This window comes from Raphanus sativus, chromosome 7, assembly GCF_000801105.2.
Source record: "Raphanus sativus cultivar WK10039 chromosome 7, ASM80110v3, whole genome shotgun sequence".
In the NCBI taxonomy this organism is placed as follows: Eukaryota; Viridiplantae; Streptophyta; class Magnoliopsida; order Brassicales; family Brassicaceae; genus Raphanus; species Raphanus sativus.
In genome coordinates this window covers 16,088,484-16,107,376 of record NC_079517.1, presented here as the reverse complement: position 1 = coordinate 16,107,376, position 18,893 = coordinate 16,088,484, and the positions used below count along the sequence as shown (strand labels likewise).

General features: G+C 31.6%; 2 protein-coding genes and 1 pseudogene across 2 annotated transcripts; 2 read left to right on the top strand and 1 right to left on the bottom strand.

Annotated features, from left to right (window-relative positions):
- Positions 1-7,411: 7,411 nt before the first annotated feature.
- Positions 7,412-8,431, bottom strand: LOC108816124 (uncharacterized). Its single transcript, XM_018588696.2, has 2 exons — positions 8,224-8,431; positions 7,412-7,918 (listed from the first exon to the last, which is right to left on the bottom strand). The coding sequence occupies exons 1-2, from the start codon at positions 8,322-8,324 to the stop codon at positions 7,630-7,632; spliced, it is 390 nt and encodes a 129-aa protein (XP_018444198.1). The 5' UTR covers positions 8,325-8,431; the 3' UTR covers positions 7,412-7,629.
- Positions 8,432-12,650: 4,219 nt separating this feature from the next.
- LOC108815528 (uncharacterized) lies at positions 12,651-13,142 on the top strand. Its single transcript, XM_018588103.1, has one exon. The coding sequence runs from the start codon at positions 12,651-12,653 to the stop codon at positions 13,140-13,142; it is 492 nt and encodes a 163-aa protein (XP_018443605.1).
- A 795-nt stretch (positions 13,143-13,937) lies between these two features.
- On the top strand, positions 13,938-14,833 carry LOC108815527 (uncharacterized; annotated as a pseudogene).
- The last annotated feature ends 4,060 nt before the right edge of the window (positions 14,834-18,893 follow it).

The window sequence follows — 18,893 nt, the reverse complement described above, 5'->3', positions numbered from 1 at the left end:
TTATGTGTAGGAGACGGGTGGGAATGAGTTGCAGCAGTTCTCCACAAGCAAGACTTGGGAACAAGTGAGAAACAGAGCATCAGAGCAGCGCTGGACTTGGACTATTTGGTTCAAAGGCCATATTCCCCGTCACGCTTTCACAATGTGGGTGGCTCACCAAGATCGGTTACCTACTCGAGCTAGGTTAGTAAACTGGGGTATGAACATTCCATCCTCTTGCTGCCTGTGTGGTTTAGTTGATGAGTGCAGGGACCATCTTTTCCTTAGGTGCGAAGTGAAGCAAGCTGTTTGGAGTGCTGTGCTGTATCGGCTTGGCTACTCTTATAGGGGCTTTCACACTTGGTCGGCCTTCTCAGAATGGATGAAGCACCAGGATTCGATTAGTAGCTTAACCCTTAAGCGTGTTGCTGCTCAGGCGACAATCTCCAGCCTTTGGACTGAGAGAAACAAGCGGCTTCATGATGGTATATCTCAAACGCCTCAATCTATCTTCAAGAAGATTGATCGATTCATCAGAGATGCAATACTGGGAAGAAGGAAAACTGCTCTGTTTCAGCACTTAATGCAGGAATGGCTCAGACATGAGTAACTCTTAGGATTTATAGGAAGTTTTGCTGTTAGCTTGGCCTTGTTTATTTTTTGCCAAGGTTAACTTAACATAGTTTTCCACCTTTTGTAAAGTTTATAAACTCTTCTCATATTTATATGATATTCACATTTTGGCAAAAAAAAAAGAGCTTCACGGATCTGCACTTTCTTAAGTTTTATAGCTATTACAAGTCCTTGATGAACAACAAAAGATAGAACTGGGAGAACATCTATGATGGCGTTGTAATATCACACGTACTTGAATCATTCGGGCAAAGCCATTTCATTTTGAAAAAAACGCTTACGAGCTTTAAATGACGTCATTATGTATAAAGATAATCTAATGGTTTTTAAAAAATCCCACCAAAATCACCATCTAAATTCTCACGAAAATAATTAAATCCCGATCAAGATCTTCAATCCCATCTAAATTCCATTAAGTCTAAAATTCCTAGAAGACCTAAAGAGTTTTTTTTCTCAGCCACTGGAAAGCAGTGAATTAGAAAACCTAAAGAGTGAATTAGAAAACCTAAAGAGTTTTTCATTTTTGAAAACCTAAAGAGTTCCTTCAACTAATATAGTAAATTGTATTTTCATTTGGTTACAAAATCTATATCTAAATTTAACAGTAGTCATCAAAAATTATGGTTATTGTAAAACTCTCTATAAAGAATAATATAAGTGGTTTGGTCACGTTATTATTTGTTTATATACCACACATGTACATTTTTAATATAAACTCAAATATTTATTATGTGAACTTACACTAAAATAATAATTCTGTTCTGTTCCTTAATTTTAAATTTATATAAATGGATCAGGGTTTGTGTGTTGGGGCAAAGAATCAAGAAATTAGGAAACAGGATATGTATTGATGCTTTGTGTAATTTAAAATAAACTATGTGTGAATTTATGAATTATGTTACAATATATTTGTGTAAATGTCATACCGTCAAACAGTCGTTTTCTACAATATAATAAAGGAAAATAAAATATAATATATAAGTACAAATTAAGGGTTTAGGGTTTGTTAGTTAGTATTTATTATTTCAACCAAAATGTAAAATAAGGTTAAGTATTTCGTAACTTAGGGATTATGTTTATGCTTTTATGGGATAGATTTATAAAATATAGATTTATAATAGATTATGCTTTTGTTATTTATAGGTTTATGGTAGTGTTTCGTAAATTGTCATTTTACAGAAAATTTAAGTTTTAGGGTTGTTTTTGTTGTAAAAAACATCTAGATAATTATATAATATATGATCTTGAGGCTATAATATTAATAAATGATGCTGCAATGTGATTGATGTTAAGTTCAAAAAAAAAATGTGATTGATCTTGGTATTTTTCTCATTCTTATTGGTTGAATAGATAATGGTAGGAAATGCTTTTAAAATATACATTTTCAGAAATGACATTTCTCCTTACTTTTCTGTTCTGATATTTTACATTAGTTTAATGAACTAGAAACTGATGAGAACTTTGCGTCCGAGCTAGGTGGCTTCCTGATGACGACTTCCCGATGACGAAGTCGTCTTACCAATCCGATTTTACCATAATAGCCATAAATATAGGATGGGCGTTCGGATACCTGTTTGGATTCGAATCGAGTATTTCGGATTTGCGGGTATTTCGGTATAAAGATATAATATCCATTCGAGTATTTCTATATTTCGGGTTAGGTTCGAATATTTTTAGTTCAGATTCGGTCATTTCGAATCGGGTTTCGAGTATTTAGATTTTGGAAAAAAAAATCAAATTTTTCATTGCTCAAGTTTTTTGTATTTAAAAATCTACTTTTAACTTAACTGGTTTTTTTAATTTTTAACAGATTAAATGATTAATATATTTGGAGATATCTTAAAATAAAAGATATTAATTTGGTTATTGTTTTAGAATTTTCAATACAATTTTTGTTAATCCACGAAACAAGAAGTTTGACATATTTTTAAGGTGAGTAGCAATCCGTAATTATATGTATATTATCTGATCTTAAACTATGGGATCCATTGGTAGTGGCGATAAATGCTTTAAACAACCATTTTTTTTTCTAAAGCAATTTTTCAAAGTAATCATGTTTTACATTTAAAAAGTAAAGCTACAATAAAAAAATTAGAAAAGGAAATATATAAGATTTCAAAATCAATTTTTCTACCGCTTTTATTATGCTTTTAGAAAAATTCTACAGCAAAAAAAATTAAAACCAAAGCAAAAAAAATCACAACTTATTTTCTAAAGCAAAAAAATCTAAAGCCACAGTACCTACCAATCAACCCTTATGTATAGCATTAATAAAAACATTTTGAATAAAATGAGAAAAGTAAACTAGAAATATAAGGTTAAATATACATATATTCGGCTATCGTCAGATATCTATTCGGATTCAGATATTATCTATTCGGGTCGGATATTATCTGTTCGGGTTCGGATATCCAATATTTCCTAACTCAATACCCATTCTGATATTTTGCTATTTTGGTTCGCGTTTCAGTTCAGGTTTTTCGGGTTGAGTTCGGGTGCGGCTTTGGATATCAGATAAAATGCATATGCCTAACCTATTTATAGTTTTTGAAGTAAATTTTGTCAAAAAAAAACAAACTAAATGCTTTCGCTGAGTTTGATGCTTTGATGGGAAGGCGAAGATCAGGTTTAGAGGGACTCAAGGCCCTTGACTGACGGGAGAGGACTTTAATTATTAATTTTTATATAGTGACGTACTTATTATGCATGGATGGGTTGTTGAATTGTTGAAAAAACTAACATATATAAAAGAGTAACAAATATATTTGGTTGCCCTTTTTCAAAAAAAAAAAAAATATATTTGGTGCTTTCGCGCGTCCTTTTCTATCGAGCTCGTACTCACCTCTCACCATTAAAGCATTACTATTCCGCTAAGAATGTCATTATCGTGGTGTTTAGTGACGTTGTTATTGGTTGCTGAATTGATATTATCGAAATTCAAGACCACTTACATATGGTGTTGGATATGTGCCCATAAAGTATATAAAACTTTACAAACTCCAAAGAAAAAACTCAGCATTCCGACTTATACGTACCTACACATGGTAAGGAAATATAAGTTAAGCTTGTAATGCTTTATTTGTCAGTAGATAAGGCTAACCAACAAAAAGGTTGTGTCAAGCAAAATAATACTTTTTGGTAAAAATAAAAAAGTAGTTTCATCTCTTTATCAGAAATCTAAATATTGTAAATAGTTTCTCCCACAAATGAATTTAGGTGGCTGTAATTCCAACAAAACTCCTTTTATCAGTTGGATCAATGCGTTCACTAAACTCACAGCTATTAGAATAAGCATGTACACTCTCATGCGTCGTGCCATCTAATCTGAATAGAAAAAACTCCTATTTTATCATATTTATCTTCCAATAAATTAATGTGCTTAATATTATTCAATCACGTTGATTTTTTATTTTTTTTTGTCACTGGATTCAAATTTCAATCACGTTGATAATATATGATATTATTATAATATCCATGCTTGTTTAACCTAATCGGATGTTTCAAAGTTTTGGTGTGCTGACGTAATGACTTCCTCTTTCTTTTTGGTAAAGTAATGACGGCCTTTTTCTTTACTCATAATAATATCATGAAGTTGAAAAAATACATCTATGAACCTATAAAACCGCCAACAATCAATCCTCCCTCAATGGAATTAAGGAGATCATTTGGTCTCTAAATACGGCTCCAAAAATCAAGATCTTTCTTTGGAAAGTCATCAGTGGAGCTCTATCGGTAGCTGACAACCTCATTCAACGAGGCACGAAGATTGATACCCGTTGTCAGGTGTGTGGATTGGAGGGTGAATCAGTTAACAATGTTCTGTTTTACTGTACGGTTGCAAAGCAAACTTGGGCAAATAGCAACTTCCCTCACCCTCCGACAGGTTTCAGTTCATCATCGGTTTATTCCAATATCTTCTATACTCTAAACTCAAGGAATAACAACCTGATTCCTGAATATATAAGAAGAAGTGGCCCTTGGATCATTTGGTCTATTTGGAAAAACCGCAACTCCTATCTTTTTGAAGGTTCTTTATCTCTTGGTCCATCCTTCACTACATCTATATATCAAGAAGTAGATCATTGGTTCCTGATCAAAGAAGCAGAACAACAAGCAAAAGCTATAGATTTGGAGAGGAAGAAGAGAATCATTTATGGCTGGAAACCTCCTCCACCATCTTGGTTAAAGTGCGACATTGCCTCTGCTTGGGATCAAACCAATCGTCAAAGTGGAGCATCTTGGATTCTTAGGAACTCTGAAGGAAAAGTGATCTTACATGGAAGGAGATCTTTTGTTGGTGTCTCTAGTAAGATGGAAGTATCTTTTGAAAGTTGGTTATGGGCTCTTGAAAGTATGAAAAATATGCATTTCAATGCTATCATATTTGCTAGTGATGATAGTGATATTATTGGAGCGATAAACAACCCTTCAGCATGGCTATCTTTAAGGTTCTACTCTCACCATTTGCTCGACTGGATCAAGGATTTTAATGATTGGAAAGCTCAGTTGCATTCCCATCATCATATCCTTGCAGCAAAAAAGATTGCTTCAAACATGATCACAAAGGCTTTTCATCAGTCTTATATAGCAGTGGGCTACCCCTCTTGGCTTAGTCATCTCTTTGTTTAAAAAATTTGTAGGATTGATGTTGAACCTTATGTAATCTGGAATTCTTTTATATCAATGAAATCTAGTGTTTAAAAAAAGAAAAAAAAACCTATAAAACCAAAATTTTCAATGCGATGTATTCTTTATTAAGAATAAATAAAAAGAATTTTGATGCCATTCGACAGTCACATGTTTATCATTTGTTCGAGCGGTATCATTGTTGTGGAAAAAGAAACTTAAAGAGAAATGACGTCTAACGAATGAGTGGCAAAGAAAGAAGGTGGCAGCTTTAGTTTTAGTTTAATGATATCGTATCTTTATTAAGAGCAGCTCCATCAGATCATATTCATATAGTTTCTTAACTATAAAAAAAATTACAGAAATTAAGATATTTTAAACAACATGGTTTTAGGACTTTACAAATTTTTTTATGCCATGTGTACACTTGTAAGTGGTTCGACTTTTAAACAATTATTAAAACAAAATTCAATAACTCAGTTATATTTAAATATTAATATTATTTAGATAAAATTCCTTTTTAACATACTCACCGTTAAGAGTGCTCTAATTATAATCTGGTCCAGAAGAAGAAACAGGACAAATGACAAGAAACGCATTAAGTTCTCCTCAAGAATCTCAGCAACATATATGTGGATCGATGTTTTGATACTGCTTTGCTTGCCCTCAATTTCATGTGTTGTGAAAACACGACTCAGCCCTTGTTTTAGACTGCCCACGGTGAGACCATGAACATTTAGACATTTTTTTTTTTGGGCAAAAGAACATTTAGACATTTTTTAATCGAGTCCAGGTTATGCAAAGCAATATCCAACATGCGAATTTTATTAGTGGTCAAATGCTATGTAAGTTTTGATATGCTATGTTTTGATATGCTACGTTACCAATATATAAGAGCTGTCCATTTGCAAAAAAAAGGAAATATATATAAGAGCTGTCGTCAAACAGAAATCCAGATTTTTTTTTAAAAAAGTATCACATTTATTGTATAAATATTGTAGTGGTTCCTATCTTTTCAACCAAACTATTGATGACCACTATAATATAATATTATACTCCCTCCGTTTCAATTTATTTGTCGTTCTAGGCTTCGGCACACAGATTAATAAAACATTTAATTTTGTATATTTACTAGATAAAAACATCATTACTAATACACCTAATTAGATTTCAACCAATAGAAAAATAGATTAGATTAAAAAGTCAATAAATTTTGTATTGAAATCATAAAACGACACTTATTTTGAAACGAAAATTTTGCTCCAAAACGACATATAATTCGAAACGGAAGGAGTACAATTTATGTTGTTATTATAATATTTTATGTGAGGAATGAATTCATGGATTTGATGACTTGAAATTTTATTTAGCTAATAACACTTGCAACTAACAAAACAAATATTTAGTTTGCTAGAGCCACATGGAAAATATGTAGTATATAAATGTTTGAAGTATTTTTTGCATGAACTTAATATAACAACCATTTTCTATATTTATTTATTTTATTTTATTTTGATAAATCTTATCGATTGATCTGGTCGACCCCGGAAAAACGCATTTAGTGATACAAAGTGGACTGGATATTATATTGCCTGACTCGAATTTGAAATATTTTCCGATTAATGTAAGGGGGTGAACCGATCATCTGTTACGATTCACCATGTAAACTACTTGGGACAAAACTCAAGCCGGGTCAGATAATTTATTTTATATTTATTATATCAGATGATTTACAATAACCAAAAATATAAACCTTGGGGACTTATTTTTCATGTTAACCTTGTTTTATGAAAACCTTTATTTAAAAAAATGCTAACCTTGTTTTGTTGTATTTCAAGGGGACGACAGCTCATTTACAATAACCAAAACTATCACCAATCACCGGAACCTGTTTTCCATGTTTTAAAACTTAATCTGATAGGTCTACCGTCTACATATAGACTATATACATTGGCTTAAACGTAGGTTTAAGATAACTCCCTCCATAGTCGTAGATAACACTATTGATTAACATTTTTCTAAACAATGAATCGTTATCAATATCGCAAAAATAAGGCGGATATGACTGTTAACTATGTGGACTGTTTTTAAATAGCAACAGAATGGTGTCAGCAAATCGATTGAGGTATAAAAACACACACACATACACAATTCATCACGAATTAACCAATGATTCAAATCCAAAAATACTTATTTATTTAAAATACTAAAATGATCATATCCATGACATACATAACTCCGCAGGTAAGTTACATTACTTCTCACACTCATAGCAACATGCCAACATCTACGACATCCCTATTTATATCTTACATACATGTATGTGTCTTATTCTCTCAGAATCCTAATTACTCTATAACTCTCAACTTTTGGTTACTTGGAAAAGCATTACTAACACATGACATCCTTGAGAAGCTTGTACCTGCGTGTAGCCGATCTAGGAGAAGGTGCGCCGGTTTTACCCTTGTCGCCTGCTGGAGGAATACTACTACTTGTAGTAATCTGGTTAATCGCTTGTTGTTTGATCTGGTGAGCTGAAGAATATTCCGACCGATACGATCTCTTAGATGATCTACCGTTAACACCGTGCTTTGCTCCGGTTGGACTCTTCGCTTCCCACTGACACCAATCGCAGATCTTAGTTGGATCAGCTTGCTCTTTGTAATAGCTACTACAGTACCTGTATCAAGAATATTATGATTATGAGTTTATGATATAAATTTATGTGCCATGTATGTATGGTAGTTGAAGTAGTTCTTCCTGGTTTGACAATATACAAATCCTATATATAATATATTATATCTATATATCATATATCCATGCTTGTGATTTGATGTATGATGAGTATCTGCCTAAATCGATATATACTAGTGATTTGACAAGTAAATCTATTATATGCTGCTACTATGCATGATGATGGTGATGATATTGCACACATATGTTGTTAATATGCAAATATAGATATATAAATATCTAAATACATACGAGTGTTGAAAGCGATTAAGGCACTTGCTGCAATGAAAGAGCTTATCGATGAAACCCACATCACCACACATGCAACACACTCTTCTTTCAAGATCTACCATTCTTGTTTTCCTTAATTAGCAGGTTATTGAGAATATGAATGAGAGGAGGAGAAGGAAAATGAGAGAGAGAACAAAAGGGAAGGATTGATTCTATACGGGAGAAAAAGATATATAAACGCATTATTAAACTTATTATATAGGAAAGTCGGTCCATAGGTAATGATATTTTTATAAAATCAAGGAAAATGTTCAATAAAAATCATAATAGCGTATTAAGGCAGGTTGCTTTGGAGTCGTTTTCAGTGGAAGCTTGGGAGGTGGAGAAACAAAGAACCTCAAAATATAAAATCGATTAGTAAATGGCTCTTCTACCCTTTGGGTGCTATTCTAGGAAGTAGAAACCTTTATCTTTTGTCCTTTCTCGGGCTTTCACAAAGAAGGAAACTTGTGGGATGTCATTTATTTGACTTTTCCTCTGTATATAGAGAGCGTGACGGAGACTACCGTTTGGTTAGAAGCCTCAGAATACTACTAGACACTAGACATGGGTATTTTATCCGATACCCAAACCCGAATCTGACCGTAAAATCCAAACCTGAATCCAAACCGAAATAGTAAAATATCCAATCGAGTTTTGTATTGAACAAGTTTAGATATCCAAATCTGATCAGGTATATCTGAAACCCAAAGTACTGCCTAAGTCATTCGAAATTTCGAACATATGTATATTTTAACGCAAATCTACATTTTCATCCAATTTTTAATGATCATTTTTTCTTAATAGATTGGTTTAATTAATATTATATCAAATCAATATCAAATCATTATTTTTGTAACCAAAACATCTGCACATGTATATAAATATGCATCTCCTTCTTAAACGTGAAATATTAAGACACCATATGCATCTCGTATCTCTCCTCTCTTTCCTTACAGGATCTTCTTCCCTAAAATGTTATTTTTCACTATCCATGTAAGGTTTCTCGGATACATTAGTTGTTACCGTCATCAATGATGACCACCATAAACATCATTGTAACAACCGAAGCCACCTTGCACCATCTTGTGGTTCTTCATACGAGAAAAGTTTCCATCCATAGAGCTGTTCTTGTTTCTTTCGTGTTACGAAAGCAAGAAGAAGAATAACTTTTTAGCAAGAATTATATGGTTTTAATTTTTTATTAAATTTAAATTAAAAATACGCTAATCTAATCTGAATCCGAATGAGTATCCGAACTTCCACACCCTACTAGACACGGAATGAATATTCAGAAAATTTTGAAGTGTATGTGATTCACTCTGTCCCAGAAGAATATCTATGTTTGTAATTCATTTTGATTTGGAAAAATTTGGATATTTGGAAATCTAAATATCCAGAATCTTTTAAGTATTTGCGGATTATTCAATTCGATCGGCCAATTATATTAAAAGTTAAAAATTAATAAGTTAAAAAATTTATAATATTAAAATTAAATAAAAACTTTTTAAAATATCATTTTAAAATAAAAATAATAATATCATACTAACAAACTAACATTTTTAACAGAAAATCTAAAGCAAAATTCAATATTAACAAGCCTAATAAGAAAACATATATGTTAACATTTGACAACAAAAAAAATAGAATGGATTTGCAAAAGCTCAAAAAAATTGAAATTACAACTTGAAATAAAAAATAAAATTAACCAAATTGTATCATAAAATATGTAGACATAATAGTTTGTATATACAATTACATTACATATCTAGAAATATATAGATCAGATCGGATATCCATTTTCCAAAAAATAATATTTGTGACTTGCTTTGCTTTTACAGATGTCATATTTTACTATTTTGCTTTGGTTTGAATTTTTACGAATATTCAGATCGAATCGAAACGAAGAATGAATTGAATTAAATTTAACGGATAATTTGCCGAGTCTTATGTCACAGGACACAAATTGTAAATTTTTCTAACTAAATATATATTTTTGTTAAAAATAAATATTTTAAAAAATGTTTCCAATAACTCATCTAGTCTTAGATTACCAGATACTATTTAATTTTCACATTTACGTAACAAGTAGTATAAGAGTAAATTTAGAAAAGAGTAATAATAACACCTTAAAATTGAAAACATCTAACTTCTTAGATTTTTTTTAATTAAATCTTAACGAAGGAGATAATATTATAAATCAAACTAGAGATTGATCCGCACACCCGTAAGGGTATTAATTTTTATTTTTCTATAAATTAATACTTTGTTTTTCATTATTTGTATTATATATTTTATATTTTTCATAATATAATTAATCGAATAATTATTTAAATATGTTTAGGCTTCTATACATTAGAACCGAACCCGAATCAAAATAAGGTAATATGGTTACTTTTAGTTATTTTTTGGTTAGGTTTGGTATGAATTCAAAATACCTAAACTGAATCGATTAATATTATTACTTTTGGTAGACATATCTGAACTGGCCTCAAATACATTAATTTTTGGATATTTGTAGGTTTCTATATATCAAAATTGAATTCATCTTGATTTGGTAAGACCCGATTTGAAATCCCTCATGAAAATTTATAATACCTAAATGAAACCTAGTTTCAAAACTCAAAAAACTTGATACTTGAAAGAAATAATCCGTAGCTGAAAAGGTACCTGAATGTCTATGTTTAACTGATTATATAAACAAAAAAAATTGTTAACCATTTTGAATTTCTGTCACAAATCAAATAATTTCATTTAAATATGTCAAATTATTATAGTTAATATGTAAAATGCTGTCAAAATAAAAATTATTAATGAAATAGTTATAAAAGTGAGAAAATGAATGTAAAAAATAAAATTAAAAATATTGAAAACAATTAAGTTTAATTTTGTAGTTCTATAATAAATGATGTGAATTTATTTAGTAAAGATATTATATGAAGTGATGAGAATTGGTTAGAAATAGAATGGAAATCTGTAAAAAATCACTTAAAATAGGCAAGTATTAATTTCTATTATTATCCATGTTTCCAAACATCTATTCTATTAATTTTGCTGTTTGACCAGTTGATAAAAGTTGTGTCCAACAATTATTTTTCATAATACCTACTTTTGATGTGATAACTGCATATAACTACAATACATACGTAACCAACACATCACTTCGCCTAATAACCACCACATCAGTTCCCCTAATAACCACCTATAACTACGGACTAATAACCACCACCGACACGAACATAGGCTATTTCTTCTTCTACTATGGATCTAAAGGATCAATTGTGGGCGGATCACAAATTTGGTTCAACTATTTGAAAAATTGATTTATGAGTATTTTATTTTGAATGGATGCGGGTTGGTACGTAGATTTTGGATTGCGGGTATCCTCCGACTCGAAAAATATTTAAAAAAAGAAAAAGAAAAAAGTAAACACTTTTTTAAAAGTATGGTAATTTAAAAAACCATTTAAAATTTTTTAAAATATACTTTTTAATTAAATATATTTTTATATTTTTATAATAATTAAATTAAATAATTATTTTTAAAAAAATTATAACTCACGGATAACCGCAAAATTAAATGGGGCGGGTGCCGGTACAAATTATTTGTTTGCGGGTTGTGCGGGTCATATTTGACCAAAACAAAATTGAAACCCGCGGGTTGGCGAGTTCGACCGGTAACCCATTCCTAACCGAGCGTATACCGAATCAATTTTTAAAATGTTATTATTTAGTAAAATATATTTTGATTAATATTAGAACACAAATATGATTACAAAGAAAAATAAAAATATAATCACAAAAAAACACAAATATGAAAATTAAATTAAAAAAAATATATATACCCGCCCTTTAAAGGGCGGGTCAAAATCTAGTATTTCATTAAGAATACTATTCAAATTTCCAAACAATCTCAATGTGTACTTCAACTTTAATAATATAGATGTCGTAATGGTGAAAGAAATTCTGATTTTCGACGTGAAAATGAATAGTGGTTTCAGATTTCCTAGATTGATAATTTGATATATCAATACGTTTGTTTAATCGATCACCGTTTATTACACGGTAGGCTTGGAAGAAAATAAAATAAAATAATACTTGTTTTCAAAGAGATATATTACCAAGCGGCATTCTTAAAAGGGCAAAGCATGGAAGAGAATGTCTTGTTGGCAACAGAGCTTATCAAAGACTACAATAAATCTTCTTATTTAAAAAATGCTATGCTGAAGATTGATATTCGGAAGGCTTTTAATACGGTGTGTTGGGATTTTGTGATTTAGATCTTGGAATCTCAGAAGTTCCTTCCAATGTTCATCACTTAGATTAAAGAATGCATCTCTTCTCCTAGGTTTTTTTTGTTGCTATCAACGGTGAGCTTGCTGGCTTCTTCGAAGAAAAAAAGGGACTATCATGGAGGTGCTGTCTCGTTTGCTTGACAAGGCAGAATCTGATGGTTCCTTTAGGCTACATCCGCTGTGCTCCTCCCCTAAGCTTACTCACTTACTGTTTGCGGATGACCTTTTGGTCTTTTCTGATGGGTCTCGTGCTTCTACGGCTGGGATCAAATCAGTTATGAATCAGTTTAAAGATTGGTCTGGACTGGATACTAATGAGTCTAAAACGGAGATATTTTATGGAGGTTATACAAACACTCAAGCTTCTGTGCTAAGTGATTTATCAGGTTTCAGACGTAGTGAGTTTCCGACAAGATATCTTGGTTTGCCTCTAAGCCCCAAAAGAATCTCGGCTGCTACTCTTCAGCCCTTCGTTGATCGTATAACCTCAAAGCTCCATTCCTGGACGGTCAAGTTTTTATCTTTTGCGGGCAAAGTTACGATGATATATTCGGTTATCTGCAATATGGTTAACTTCTGGAGTTCTATCTTTGTGCTTCCCAAATGATTTTACGTCAAAGTTGATTATCTTTGCTCTGGTTTTTTATGGAAAAATGGCATTGTCTCTGCGGCTGGTGCTAAAGTCTCCTGGGAAACTATTTGTAAGTCAAAATCAAAAGGTGGCCTTGGTTTTAGAAAGCTTGAGGAGTTTGAGATGATTTTCAGACTCAAGAGAGTTTGGTTGTTCTTCTACGGTTCAGGCAGAGCCGGACCTGAGATTTTCGGGGTCCTATTCGAAATAAAGATGAACTTATCATAGTTTTGATAATAAAAAGCAGCATCGAAAATCAATAGAACAAAAAAAAAATCTGATTTTCTTATGAACTTGTTTGCTTTTACACAGTAAAGAGGAGAGGAGAAGTTGAAAAGACTATCTCTGGTAAGTTTTCTCTAGTGAGTTAAAAATAATGTTTTTTACTTATTTAAATTTATTATAATATTTACGATTATTTAAATAAAATTAAAATACAGACAGTCGAATAACTTACCGTAAGTTACTTGCGCTGATGTTAAAAACTTATATTTTTTATATGCACAGTATAAACCAAAACTTTGTTTTTTAGTTTGACTTTGCACATAAAATTAATATATTAACATTAACATTACATATTTACATTTGGAAAATTGGAAATGGGGGCCCCATTAGGTGGGGGCCCTACACTAATGTTTCGTGAAACTCTGCCCAAGCCCGGCTCTGGGTTCAGGTTCCCTATGGGTGCCATGGCTTACTAGTAATTGATTTGGTGGTAGAATTTTATGGCTCATTAATGATTCGCCAAGATTTTCCATGACTGTTAGAAGTATGCTCCAACAGAAAGATCAACTTCAGAATTTTCTTCGATGCAGCATTGGCAACGGCAATAAAGCCCTGTTTTGGTATGGTTATTGGACCGACTTGGGTCCATTATACCTCATGTTTGGTTCCTCGGGACCTCGGGCTCTAAGAATTTCCCTCCATGCTAATGTGTCTCAAGCAGTTAGGAACGGTAACTGGATCTTACCGCCGGCGCGCTCAGAATATTTATTGACCCTTCAAATTGTTTTATCCACTCTGCCGGTTCCGATTGATACAAATTCGGAAGATGCTTACTGTTGGAGAAATCGATCTGGTGGCTTTAGTTCTTCCTTCTCATCTAAAGTAACTTGGGAGCGGATTCGTGTCTCAGCTCCACCGGTGCAGTGGCACTCGGTGGTTTGGCTCAAGGAGGAGGTTCCTCGTTGCTCTTTCATATCTTGGACTGCTTTCCTTGGAAGGCTACCAACTCGAGACCGTTTGATTTCTTGGGGATTAAATGTTCCACCGGGTTGTGTTCTTTGCTCAGTTGATGATGAGTTATTGCCCATATTTTCTTTCATTGTTCCTTTGCGGTTGCTACTTGGTCTCATTTTTGTGGCAGATACATGGCGTCTCCTCCAGATTCACTAGCAGATGTTGTCGTCCTTTGCCAGCAGCTCCAGGAAGTTCATTCTCGGCGTGCAGTGGTGTTGAAGATCATTAACCAAGCCATCGTTTACAGCCTTTGGCGGGAGCGCAATCTGCACATCTTCCAGGGTGTCTCTCTGTCTCAAGAGGCCTTTTTCAGAGTGGTGGATCGTCGTATAAAGGATAGACTGTTGTTTTTGTCTCCTCCGTCGGTTACTGCTCCTTTGCCTTCCTTACTTGAGCTGTACTTCTACTTCATTTTCCCTTACAGTTAATTTCTGTTGGCTCTTTCTTTTGCTCCATTTTGCTCTCTCTTGCTTTCTTTTGCTTATTTCCTTGCTCCTTTGTTTCTGTTTTTCTCCGTTCTTGTTGTAATAAGTTGTTTTAAATAACATTGTAAACTCTAAAAACGAAAAAGTAGTATAAATCTTAACATTTAGATCCAAAAAAGAGATATATTACCAAATATAGTTGTGTAGCTTCAACAGAATTTGATTCTTAGAAAATATGAAAGAAAGTTGAAAATGTTTTTATTTCATCTGCAAAGAGATCAACTTTTATGAATCCATGTATTATACGCAGTGTTTTGAAAACCGGATCGGACCGGCCGGTCGAACCGGTCCGACCGTGACTCGCTGAAGAAGCCGAGTCCGGTTCGATTTAAAACCCAGATTTAATAAAAACCAGTAAAACCGGCTGAAACCCGGTAAAACCGGTGACCCGGTTTAATTTTAAAACCCGGTTCTTAAAAATTAACATATAATTAAGTGTTTTTATTTTACCATATTCTTAAAATTTGAAATGTTAGTTGTAAAAATAATTAAATATGATTGTTTTAGCTGTAAATCATTTGTTTTTTTTTTAATTTTTAGTTTACATAGTAATCAGATTTATGTTTGTTGTTTATTTTGAGTTAATAAAAAAGAATATAGAAAGTATTATATGTAGAAGTAAAGTCTATATAGTATAAATATATAATTATATACATTTTTATATAAATAAAAAATCCGGTTCGACCGGTTGAACCGGTCTAACCAGTCAACCAGTAGCTTCACCGAATCGGTGTCCGGTCCGATTTTCAAAACATTGATTATACGTTATACACATATAGGCACTCACAGTGTAATAAATTTGAAGATAGACAAGTCGGCTGATCCAATTTCTCGTGCATTACATTGATATCTTAAATAAACTTTAACGAATCCTATGTATTTAGATCGTTTACTTTTTATATCATAGGTCTCTCAAATTAATGTGACTTATAAACTTCCTAGCAAATATACAAGATTCGTGTTCGAGTTGTTTGCATCACCATTTCCAGAACTCTCTTTGCTCTGTAACGAACGCGTGTATAATGCTATGTTGTGTATATATATATAATAACAATTTATTATTAAAGCCAAAAATCAGTAGTAGAATGTAGAAGCAATATGTTGAAAAAGCTATATGTTCCCATTAAAATTTTTAGTAAAGTGATTGGTAGAACAGTAACATTATACAATTTTTAAATTATCATAAAATTTAGTATATAATATATTTGTTTTAAAATAATATATATTAAACTGTACTATATATTAATAATATATTTTTTATTAAAAGTCATGAATCTTATATAATTTTATAAATTAAACTAAATTTTAAATATGAAATAGTACTATTCAAAAAATAAAAGTAAAATTTCTTTAAAAACATAATATTATCATAAAAATTAATCTATGACATATAATTTATTTATTTCTAAATAATAAAATATTGTTTATTTTACAATATATAAATATATATTATCTTATGTTTTTATTAAAATAACAATTGATATGTGTAATTATATAAATTCTATTATTTTTTAAATGTGAAATATTGTTATATTTTTTTAAAAAAGTTAAACATATTCAATTACAACTTTATTTTTTGAAAATATAAATTTATTTTTGATTATAAAATAATTTTTATATTATTAAACAAACATAAATTAATTATATATTTTTTTAATTTATATATATTTTAACTGCAAATACTCTTCCAAAAATTCCATATGAGAACATTGAGCAAAGAACATTTAGAGAGCATTAGCATCTTGTAAATGGTTTTCTAAATGTTTTTATGATAAATGTTGATTGGCTAATAATAAGCATATATAATGCTAATGCTAATGTTAATACTCTATCAATCAAACCCTAAATATTTTTGTCCCATAACTATTTTATATATACAATTGAAACATACTTATTATTTATTTTTTGAACACCGAAACATACTTAATTAGACGTTTATAGATGTGATTGGTTTTTGGAGACTTTTATAGATTATCAAACTGGCATATACACACGATTGTTTAGTATTAGTCTTTTTTAGTATTAGTTGATGAGTGAAACCCATATTTTTAGTGTTCTTGGTTGGGCGTATATATATATATATATTAGGCCAGCTACATCTATAACGCCAGTTATGCATCCAATTATGAAAGTAAATGATCTTATTAATCTATTAAAACAACTAGATTCGATTTCCGCGCTACGCGCGGATAAATTGGTATATTGTGTAATTCACGATCTTAAGTTTTAATTTTTTGGTTTGGATTGGGAGCATTTTATTTTCCAAAAGAATGGGAAAGATGGTGAGCATCAGGTTTATGCGATTCTTAAAAATTCAAAAAAGTAGCTTAAATCCTCGTAAATAATGAAAGAAAGAGATTGAGTAATTTGAAGAAGGGAAGCTGCCATGTCGGCCATATGAAAGAAATAGTCTGTAATTGGTAAAGAGTTCGTGAAGTTGGTGTTTTTGTGTTGTCATTGATTCTCCAAGACTAATCTATATTGTAAGGGTTGAGGTGGGGTGATGACCTGTGTTACATATTTGTTGTCAGTGTTGTGTATTTGTTGTGAGCGTAGAATAGTTTACATTATTGAATTCATTTGCTGATGTATTTATGTTTAAATAATGTTCACACTTCCAAATTTGGTAAATATTTTGTTATATTCTTTGTAAATTGTAATCGGTTGTAACTTGCGAGAGAATTGCATAAAGTAAGTGTGAGTGGTTATTGGATCTTTATTGTCAAAAAAATTTGTGAAGCTTTTTTTCCAGAATGACAAAATTGTATAGATGGGAGACGTTGGGCCCGAGCCTTTGTATACCTTGGAATCGGTTTGTGAATTCTTATTTCCCGTATTTTCCTTATAGATATCGAGTTAAACTTAGGTATGTGTTTGTTGCTGCTGTTTTTTCTCTTCCAGGTTTATTAGTGATTGCTTCCAATTTTTTAAAAAAGAATGTAACAATATATTCATCTAAAAACACTTTAGAATGACTATATGTTTCTAAATTTTAGTTTGAAATGTGTTTGCAAGAAGAATATTCTCTACCCTGAAAAAACAGAGCATCAAAGCTTCATAGGATCTGAATGGGTGTTTTGGATGTGTCCAAGAATTTTAGACCTTTGACGACGCAACACATGAGCATGTATAACTCATCGTGTCTGAAGACCAGAATGGGAAGATATAATGCCACTCAATGTCCTGGAAAACACAACCATCAGAACCCAGCTACTATGAGAAGTCATGTGATCACGGAACACAATCAATCTACTATAGTATAATAAAATATGGGGTTTCGATCACAAAAATTTCAGTTGTAGGCATTAATGGAGAATTTATAAGAAGAGGGACGTGTGAGAGTGCACAGTATGACCTTTGAAGAAATATCTTAACGGCTAGATCAACGTTGGTTCATGGTTCCATTTCCAGGCAGCGGTTGCAAGTTGCAACACAATTAGCAATCTTTCACGAATCAAAAGAAGCAGTCAGCTCCAGCCACTAAAGTGAGTGTATCATGTTTCAAATTAGATTTGACGGAATTGCAGAACAATTTAACTGAGCATTTGAAACCAAGATATCTTTTAAAGGAGCTGAAAACAACCTGTAAAAGAAACCTTGCGAGTCTTCGTTTAGCCTTCTGATTCTCGCTGGAGTACCTATGAGATATTTATATGAGAAAATAATTCAAAAATTTATGAATTCTCGAGGCTTACGTAATAACTAATTCGATGACCTCACTGACTTGACTAATGTTTATCGTTGTCTCCATAATCACCTATACTAAGGAGATGTTCCTCTTGTTACAGACTTATTTTTAATAATTTTAACAAACAGGAAAATCAAGAAAAATGAAAAATGCTAAAAAGAAATCATCGACATTCATTTTTTATATATGTTGTGATTTTGTTTTTATATATTTAGTGATATGCGTTATAAACATTAACTATATTTTCAAATGTATATATATCATTTTCAGTTTAATAATGTTATGGTTTACATGTTTATCATTTAAAAACCAAAT